The sequence below is a fragment of the Cygnus olor genome, chromosome 9 (assembly GCF_009769625.2).
Source record: "Cygnus olor isolate bCygOlo1 chromosome 9, bCygOlo1.pri.v2, whole genome shotgun sequence".
Taxonomy (NCBI): Eukaryota; Metazoa; Chordata; class Aves; order Anseriformes; family Anatidae; genus Cygnus; species Cygnus olor.
In genome coordinates, this window is record NC_049177.1 from 9,588,694 (window position 1) to 9,599,091 (window position 10,398).

General features: G+C 49.0%; 1 protein-coding gene across 1 annotated transcript; it reads right to left on the reverse strand.

Moving 5' to 3' along the window:
• Nucleotides 1–584: 584 nt before the first annotated feature.
• EFHD1 (EF-hand domain family member D1) lies at nucleotides 585–8,987 on the reverse strand. The gene is made up of 3 exons (XM_040567138.1): nucleotides 8,818–8,987; nucleotides 3,337–3,471; nucleotides 585–2,224 (listed from the first exon to the last, which is right to left on the reverse strand). The coding sequence occupies exons 1-3, from the start codon at nucleotides 8,929–8,931 to the stop codon at nucleotides 2,090–2,092; spliced, it is 384 nt and encodes a 127-aa protein (XP_040423072.1). The 5' UTR covers nucleotides 8,932–8,987; the 3' UTR covers nucleotides 585–2,089.
• Between the last annotated feature and the right edge of the window lie 1,411 nt (nucleotides 8,988–10,398).

A 10,398-nucleotide genomic window follows, 5' to 3' on the forward strand; every position in this document is an offset into this window, starting at 1 on the left:
GCAGAGCCATACTGAAGGCCTATGCTGGATAAAATATTTACATTTTCCCTTTCATCACTGGATTGTGCCTGCACTGATACACAGTTAAGCCTGCTCCTGAGCTGTCCATGCTGGCCCCGCCAGCAAAACTTAACAGATCACCAACAGCAGAACCAAAGTGCTTGGACACACATTCAGACTTCCATGCATCTTTTTCCCCTCATATAAAAAGGGAAGGAGGAAATACAAAGCCATATGTAGCTGAAGCAACCTGCCCAGCTCCCAGCTGGGGCACTACCAGGGCTGAGATGCAGTGGCTATTTTAAGAAAAGGGAAGGCTGACAGTTCAGCTGTCAACACTTAACAGTGGACATCATTTCAAATATTTACATGGTCATGTCTCTTTGTAAGGAATTGCAAACATTGGACTTTTTCAACCAGAACTGCTGTGTAGAAGGGGAAAGCTGAACTCTTCCTTGCTCATCCAAGTCAGGATGCCAAGCTCTTGGGCTCAAACACTGGCACGGTCAGGAGTGGGGGCCACGGGAGTAGTTTGTGCACGTAACAGTGTAGTCAGGGGAACTAAAATAAGCAACAGATGAGACTGGAGATAATGCTTTATTTGTACATTTCAGCAACAGGAGAAATAATTGAAGATGAAATTATCTGCTTTGTTGTAAAGTATAAAAACATTTAATTATAAATATTTAGCTAAAAAAAGCGTGATTTTATAAAATATAATCTGTGAAGATATATACACAGTTTAATTGTTTAGCAATTCTTTCACCTGACATTAAAGAGTAGAGGTTTTTCTATTCATTATTCCATGCTCACAGTTTAGTGCTCACAGTTTAAGAAGCGAAACAGACAAGTGAAAAGATGACTGGTGAGTTTTGATCTGGAAAATAAAGAAAAGCACAAACCGGGGCAACAGCAGAGGCAGAATTCGGGCAAATTCATGTTTGGAGAGGTCTCCCCAAGGGAACATAGCTTCCCTCTGTCATGACCTACAGTGTATATCCAGAAAAACAGACATTTTAACATTTGTGGACAAGTTTCCTGTGTTTGAAAAAGAAAATAGCTAAATACAGTGCAAGCCCTCTGAATTCAATTCAACTAAACATGCTAACCTCTCTGGTCTTCACTTCTTGAGAAGGGATTGCTCAGTATGCTGGGCTGGTTTTATCTGTCATGGCTCTAATGAAATCAAACAATGCCACCTTTATGATTCAGGATGAGCACATCTCCCGATAGAAAAACCCAGCATTCCATCCAATTTTGTCATCCAACTGGCAAAGCCCCCTAAAAACAGATTGGAAGGTTGGAAAATACAGTAAAGCCATACAGTACACTAAACATGATGGAATGTGAAAGAAGATACATGATTAGGCAACTCAGTTTTCTATTCCTTGTTTAAGAGAGCCAGCTTCCTCTCTTCAAAGTTATCAGAAATCTTGCATCTTATTGAAAGATTTGTTAGTATGGCACTTCAGAAAAGGAAAACTGGAAGACTCTCCAACATGCTGGGCGGCAGAAAAGTCTACGGGAAATAATTTGATCCATATCCATAGTAATTATCTTTCTCTCTTCACAGTGTTTTCACAGTGCCTGGGGCACAGGGCTTTGAGGAAGAAGAGGGATGAAGTCAGGGATGTGTGACAACACCCAACAGCAGTACAAACATACAGGAAGTGAATCTGTACTTTGTACACCCTGCTTTACAAAAGACCTCACTTGTCTGTAAGCAAGGAATGAATTAAGAAGTTAAGAGAAAAGTTATGTATAGAAAAGAAGGAAAGAATGAAGTGGCAAACAACACTTCTCAGCACTCACCCTGATTTGCTACCTGCTGTTTCTACTTCAGGGTGATGCACTCCTGATGGTTCAGAGGAAACAGCATGTACACAACTCTTATGATTCACATCGTTATGAATGCACAGTAACTGCAAGAGTTGCATCCTTAGGAGCTCAGGAGGATCTTCAAGAGAGGAAGACTAGCAAAGCTGTAACGAATTTTAGACAGGATCCAGGCAGTTCTCTCCAGGTAGAGCCCTGATCTGGGAAACGTACCAAGTTATGTGCAATCTTGGAGTGCATATTGGCTGGTTGATTACTGGGTGAATGCAGACTTCAACTCCCTGAATGCTGCTCGGCGGTGTTTTCTTTCCTCTTCTTCCCGCTTTCGTTCATCCTGTTCAGCTTTTATCTCTGCTTCAAACTTACTTGCTGAAGAAAGGGCTTGAACCTTTATGAGAGAAAAAGTAAAAGCTCATCAAGCCTTGCATCAGAAGCAGAGTCTGAATTACTCCTGAGTGAGCAATGCTGAACTGTTTGCTGCACCTCCCATTGCTTGCTGGGAAGCTGTCAGAATGGGTCAAGTATTAATTACACTGCAATGCTTGGGTATTTACACCCAGTACCTGTTAGTTCACTTTGACCTTTCTTTTACTGATGTCAAAGTCAATTACTAGTAAGTCACTAGCAAGTAACCAAAACAATGCCATCAGTGCTAGGTCAAATGCATTATTTCTGTAAACAGGCAGCATAGCGTAAGTTGCAAGTATACAGTGGAAGAAACTACTGCAGAAAACAGTTCTAAGTCATAGCCAAATCTGAGAACATCATACTACCACAGATAATCTGCAGATCAAAGAGATGTGTTGTGTGTTTTTTTTTCCTGGCTATTTTTCCAGCTTTCATCTTAGTACATCTGCTGTGCAATAGCTGTGCTATACTCTGAGGACAGAACTCCTTATATAAACAAGCAGGATTATTCTCTCTCCAAAAGAACATTCAAAAAGGGTGCTTTGTCAGATTCGAATTGTGTAAAGCTCTTTTTGCCAGCTCCAGGACCCTGTGGAATAATTTTGATTCCAAAGGTTACAGAGAGCTGCTCAAAAAAGACGTCTGAAATTCCATACTCCAAAATACGCCATGCACTACTAAACTCTGAGTGCTGTGGTCAAGGCAAGTTATGCAAAATGAGAAAGTCAAGTCCTCCACATGAGCTTCCAGGACGCTTTTGTCTTTAAAAGCGGTCAGCCAGCTAGTTATGTACAGCTCCCAGCCACAGGGATGCAAGTCAGCCAGTCTACCAGGGTAGGACCCACAGCAGAGACAGTGTATGAAGCCATTTCAGTGTTGACTGATTCAAAAAGGAATGCCCTAGCTAGATTATAGCAAAGTTTGAAGGGAAAAACAATGGCTATGGTTAGGGCAGATGAAATATACTTCCTTTTAGATAGGTAGAAAACTATCTTCTACTGAAAAGCAAGCAGGGTCAGCTTCTCTGTGACAATTAAAACAATTAGTGCCTGTGTGCAGAGTTGTTTCATGTTCCTCTTTGCCACACCATACCTTGGCTTCAAAGAAGTTCTTGGCTCCTTTGACTCCCTCAATGGAGACATCTATCTCTGAAAGCTTTGCAAGAGTCAACAGGCCGCTGTCCTCTTCAAGTTCCCCAGCTGCAGCTTTATGGAAAATCAGCAGGAACTAGCAAGACAGAGAGGAAACATTCAAGTTCTTCGCTGAGGTGAGAACTTAAAGCATAAGCAGAGCGGACATTCATCTGGGAGGTAGGAATTTACATTTTAGAGCAAGGGAAACCAGTTCTATATAAACCAAATAGCACCAAGCAACTTGTGCTTCAGTGCCCTGGCTCTACCACACAGCCCCATTGGACTAAAGAGAGATTTTTTTTTTTGGGGAAAAGACCGTTTTCCATGGAGCAGAGCCGTGATGAATCATAGCTCCTAGACTGCTACAGGGCAGGAGGAAGGAGGCCATCTCCACCTGCCCAGTACAACCATAGAGTGCTAGATCAGGGCCTACCATATGTCCCCACACCCTAATGCTGTATCACAGTCCCCCCAGCAGCTTCCCCACTGTTTTGGGGTCTCAGATCACATCCCACAGGAATAAAAGCAGGGCAAAGACTGCCCTGGCTCACACCCAAACCCCGACCTCCTTGGATAGGGGTACCAGCACAATTTTGTTAGAGAGGACATCAGCTCAAAGATGTGCACTTGAAAGGAATCTGGAAACTGCTCAGCTGCCAAGAACCCTGCCTTCAGTCCTTTCTAAGCATAATTGTCCACACAGTATGGGAGGGGAAAACCAAATTAAGGTCAAATGCACGAAGAACAACAGAACATGATCACTTCAACTGGTCCTTGCTGAGGACATGGGAAAAGCTACTTAAATCAGTCCTTGGAGCTATGCCTCAGCCTGTTCCAGGGAACCCGGACTGGTTTAGCTATAATGAGCAATGGCAGTGTATTTCTGTTGTGCCCCTTAAATAACATACAGGAGAGCTTCTCAGACGTATCCGTCAGGGGTCAGGTCAGGGGCATGCCCTTGTGATAGTCAGAGATGACCTGAACAAGTACCAGCGTCTATAGAACAACTTGCTTGGAGATCATTGTCCTGCACTGGGCTACAGATATTTAGCAAACCCAGAGTCACTACAGCAGACTGCAAATTGGTAAACGAATTGCAAAAGAAAACAAAAAAATTTATCATCTCTCAGGAAAGCACTATTTTTATTTTTTTTTTTTTAAACAGGAGGGACGAGACCAACCTGCTTGAAGACAGATACCTCTGCATCACCTTCCAGCTGACAACCACACTCCTGTAACTCCCTGCTATTCTCAGGCATCCCAGGAGGTGTCTTAGTGCTGAAGCACTGAAGGAACAGAGCCAGGGACAAGTCACCCAAGTACAAAGCAGCACAAGCAGCGATGCACCACTGCAGCACTTCAGTCCAGGGCAGAGAGCTGAGAACACCACATAGAATTACTGTGAAATCTATCTGCACAGGCATGTCTGACATCCCTGGCACTTCATGACCTTGTTCCCTCCTCCAGACAGCCTGTGTTATCCCAGAGGAGGGCAGCAGAGTCCCAGCATCTGCACCGAGACAGCTCCACTCTCCCATTTCAAGTTGCTTGCAGAAACCAGTGGAGATGCAAGAGTTTGGGAAGACTCCCATGGGAAAGGGTGTGGAGATGACGGCAACACTGGCTGCCCTCTCACAGATGCAGCATTACCAGGCCTTGCTTCATGCAGCGGCCTTGGGGCCCCTGCATGCTCAGCACAGAGCGGCCAGAAAGCAGGCTATGCTTGGGGAGGGAAGTTATCCCCCTCCAAACACATGTAACAAATTAAACGATGCTCTGCTGAACAAGCAGAGCATCTCAGAAAGAAACCGAATCTTCCCCAAGACACCCTCTCTGTGCTCAGATCCGCTGGGTTTGGGCTAGTTCCTCTCACTTGCCCCCACCACCGAGCACAGGGACACGGAGGGCCAGCTGCCAGGCTGCACACACTGCTGTTAGTCATGGTTCCTCCTCGCAGTTTCTGCTCCACCCTTGTAAGTCCCACTTCCTGGCATTGGAAGAGGGCAGTGGAAGCAGCACAGTCCTGAGGTCTGGTACAGCTGTCACACAGGGAGGGACTGGAAACACCCAGTCACAAGTGCGCATGAATCATCCTGAAACTAGGGGATGGGGCAGCAATCCTCCAGTGGAACACGGGCTGCTGCAGCCGGGAAAAGCAGGCTGAGCTAAAAGGAAAGCAGGGACCAAGCCACTGCTGGGGTGGACACAGCATAGCTCCAGCCCTGAGGACCCAGCGAGGCAGACTATGGGGCATCATACTGGTTTCCACAGGAGCTCAGGATCAATCCTTCCTCATGTCAGCATACCATCCACAGCCCACTGGTGATTTGCTATTAAGGCATCAATCCTCTCACTAGAGAGCAGCAGCAGGAATTTACATTAAGTTTCCTGATAAACTTCCATTCCTAATTTATCTCATCCCATTGCTAGGCCCAGGCCCTACCACACGTAGCTTACTAAGCCTCAGAAATGTCAACAGAAGCTAAAGTGAATAATGCTGGTACTATTGAAAATCCTGCTCTCATGGAACATGGACAGCAGGACACACTTCGTACCCCACAAACTTTGTAAGAGTTTAAAGATATATCCACCCTCACATCAGTCATTAGCAGAAACCTAACCAGTGCCAGGTCTCAGAGCAATGCTGCACATATGCACCCCACTACACACTGTGGTTGCCTCCTGGACACGAGGGCAGGCGTTGGCCTGACTAACAGCGGCCTTGCAACAGCTTACCAGAAAAAGCAGTGCCACCCAAGTCTGTGGTTTGCACAAACCCTGCTAGCAAACACATGACGTGGGTCTGCATTTACACCAGTGGAGGTGTGAGGGCAGTGGGTGGATTTTTGCAGGTTGTAGATAGCAGTGGGGATTAGGCATTACTATTATACCAATTAACTCTGGTTTCCTGTGGTAATGATAAAACCAAACATTGAGATATTTTTTCCCCCAGCTGTACCTGATGTTTTAAGCCTAAACTGCTTTGCTCAAGTCACAGAGGGAGTCTTGTGCAGTTAATTGTTGATGTATTTGTGGACTCTTAAAGGTCAATGGTACAGGCAGCATTCCTAACAGGGCCAGTGGTTTGTCAGCAGCAAGTCAGAGCAACACAGGCCTGCCTTCCTGCTTACACGGTGTGGGAAGACATGGCACTGCTCAAACCAGCAACAAAAGCTGACCTGTTGCAAGTGGAAGAGGTCCTTCGCAATTCTCCGGACAGACCTCAAGCAGCACATCCTCAGGCAGATTTGTCAGGACATTCTCTGGAGAGGCAGACAGGAGCCTGAGTTGCACACTGCTGAGTTCGGACATGCATTTAAACCAGGGTTTCTCCTTGGGTTATCAGAGTGGTCCAAGTCAGCTTGATCACTCCTCATGTGCTTCCTGGTCACTACCAGCAGCAAGTGGAGCATGGCAGGGCCACAGGCTGGTTTGGGCCTCCTCACCCACCGGGAAACCTGACTCCCTGTGGGTTCTCTGCCCAGCACACCTGCAACAAGGCAAGAGGCATCCTGCTCCTCTCTCCCACATGAAGCCATGAGCACCTGCCAAAGCTGCTAAGTAATTCATCCCCAGAGCTCTGCCAGCAATACTCCCTTGTTCTGATCTGCGTACCACTCAAGCTCGCGTTTGCTCGACCATCTTTTTGCATCTGGTGAGAAGCTGCAGCAACACCAGCTGCCTCCTGCCATGTGCCAAGGGCTGGCAGCAGGCAGCCCATGCCAGCAGATAGGCGGCCATGCTCCAAACAGGTGGCAGCAGAAGAGGAGCCACACTGCCACTCGTGCTGCACCGACAGAGCCAGGACACCAAGGGATCTCCCAGCACCCTGGGGGATAAAGGCGCTTTGCTTTTGTGGGAGAGGGTGTCTGCAGTACTGCTCACAAAGCCCAGAAGCTGTTCCTAACTCTTTTCCCAGTCAGACAGCAAGCTCAGGCAGCACACAGCAAGGCAGAGAGGGCTCCTCCAGCACATGCAGAGATTTGGCAGCCACAGCTGCGTGTCTGTGCTGCCTCCAGTGCTTATCTTGCCCCAGTCTGACCTGGGGCCAAGGACACGGTGCTCTTCCTGCTCCGCTGGATTCTTTGCTACCTCCAGTTCACCTCTGCCTGTGCACATACCCTCCCCTGTGCAGAGGAGCTGCCAGCTTAGAGCTTTGCAGGTGCGAGCTGAGAGGCTTTCACTCTGGCTGGAAGCATTCCTCCAAGCAGTACTGGGAGCACAGTGCATGAGTGGGGACAAAGCAAACGTGTACAAGGAACAGGAGTGTACAGAAGTGTTTCCCACAGCTCACTTCAATGCTCTAAAGGGTGGACAGGCAACCTCCTTTCCTCCCCGCCCCCCAATATTCCAAATAAAGAACAGAACATCTGAAGCCACAGAGAGCTCTGCACCTCATCCCCACAACCAAAGCCCCACTATAGAAGAGGCACAGCAAGAGCACAGCCCCTTCACAAACTGGGAAGCCTAGATGCTCATGGCACATCTCCAGCACCTCCTGGAGGGGGAAGAAGCAGGATAACCACACAGCCCACAGCTGCCACAGGATACAAGCAGTCCGGGCTCTCATGCTGCCTGAGGAACTGTTGGTTAATTTAGAAAGCCACAGTGTTACGCACACTATTGATTCAGACAGCAATCAAAGCCTAACAGAAGATGATGCAAGAGGACATTGTGATAACTGCTGAGAAGAGGGCTGGGTACTGTTGTACACGTGCAGGTCATTTAAGTGTCCTCTGTTCCTCCACCCAGCAGCTGCTCCTGTCCTGCCCACAGCACTCTTCTCAGCTGCCCCAGCATGACTGATACCCCAGCCGTCTCAGAGCACAGTGGTGAGAGACAGACCGACCTGCTTGCTGCCTGTCCCTGCTGAGCCAACACAAAGTACTGAACCACAGCATCTCCCAGCTTATTCCTTGCTGCAGGGACACTGAGCTTGCTGTGGCAGGTCATTGTGTGATGTAGAGGGGCTCAATATGAACTGGAAGGAAAAGCCTTCTGCACTCCATGAAACGGGCTGCTCTGAGCAGAGTCCTTCCGCTGCACTTGAAATAAGGCCTCAGCCGCTGTACTGCAGAAACCCAGCAAAGACTCCTTGTGACTGCAAGGATGTGCCAAATCTGTGCCACCCCCAGCTACAGCAGGGAGCTGTCAGCACTCCCGGGCGGCTGCAGCAGGGCTCATACATGCTCCCCAAGCAAGCAGGGAGGTTGAAGCTCTTCAGCACCTGGTACCATTGCTGCCACATGGAAATAGATGCTGACAGTGCTCCAGCTCAAGCTGTCCATGGTGTGGGGAAGCTCACCTGCTTCTCCACTGCACCCCACAGCTGGAGGCACACAGAGGGGATGGGGCTACCTACAGCCAGAGAATGGGGCCCAGATGCCTCCTCCCTCTGCCCCACAATCATATCCCCAGTTGTGCCCATGGTCACCCTCACCTCACGGAAGCTGAGCTTCCCATCAAAGTCTTCGTCCACCTCCTTGATCATGTTCTTCAGCCCCAGGTGGGTCTGAGGGGCTCCCAGCTTTTCCATCATCAGTTTCAGCTCCATCAGATCGATGTACCCATCCCGTCCCGAGTCGTACCTGTGGGGTACACAAAGGGGAGACGGTCAGCCCTCATCATTCCCCCCTCCAGGAGCATCTTTCCAGAAGAGGAACTGGGCAAATGGAAAAAGTAACATGGTGGTTCAAAGCTCAGGGGAGAGGAGAAGCTGTACAACACAGATATATTAAGTTCAGGGAAGTGGCTGGCAGCCTTCAGAGCTGTCTCTTCAGAGAGGGAAGTGCTCAGGGGAGCTTGGGCCAAATGGCCCCACACAGAAAGAACACAGAGGAACTCAGCTTGTCTCACTGGGATTTCCATCACACCCACTTGCGTATCCAGCATGAAGGTCACTTACACACAGCTTACACCATGCACCAGCATGGTGGGGAAGAGGCATGCCAGCTGTCGCCAGGTCTCAGGCTCATTCAGAGGAGAAACAGGGAGCACAGACCACTCACAACCTCCCAGCAGCAAAAGGCCATCTTTCTTTGTAAGCAAAACACACCCATCTGGCTGTGAAGCTCTCTCCTCTCTGAAATACTTTTGTACTGCACAAGTGCTCTGCTTCAGGGCAGCTGCTGGTTCGGTGCCCCGAGGCTGAGCAGAAAGACAGGCTGGGGAAGCAGGGAGCATAGCACTAAGGGAATCCTGGCTGGTGCCTGAGGGCTAAAACACAGCCACTGGTGAGATGAGAAATCCACACCCACCTCAGGACAGCTCTAGGAGCAAGGCTGGAGCGGGTCCACGCTCCCAGAAGAGCGCAAAAGACTGTGAGGACTCCTTGCAGGAGGAGAGAGCACAGACAGGGAGGCAGTGCCCTGCGACTGAGTGCCCATTCCTCCAGAGCATTCAGCACTTCACATCCGTGAGGGTCATGACTGGGTTTCAAAGTCCAAAGCCTCAAGGATGAGCGCTCTGCTATCAGACAGCCCTGTGGCCTTCCCTCATCCTGCATTCATAGGGAGTGAAAGGCACTGCTTCAAGACATGTTCCCAGAGCAGAAAGCAAGTTGGGACCAGTGCTGGCCATCAGGGCCTGGCACAGAGACAGGGCTCACACAGGGGGACAGGGCAGCATCTGCCTGGCTGGGCTCAGCCCTGGTGCAATGCCTGCTGTTGCTCCTGGCCTCCCTCCCCACCACCATCTCAATCCCGATGGAGTTAAATCCTTTCAGCTCTTTGGGGAAGAAATCCTAGGCACAGTGCTGAAGCTCTCCCCCCTGGCGGGAGCTGGTGAAACCCTTCCACCCTTCATTCATTCACTGTTAGCTCTCTTCCAAAGAAAACGACAGCTGTAGCCGTCCCAGCCCAAGACCTGCACAATTGTGGTTGCCCTGGAAAAAAGCCCTTTCCAGCCGAGAAGCCTTGCAGCCACAGAGGAAGCTGTGGCAGAGGAAGGCGTGAACAAAACCACTGGCACTGAGCCACTGGAAGGCGTGGATGGCATGAGGCAGGGCTGCAGCCCAGAGCAT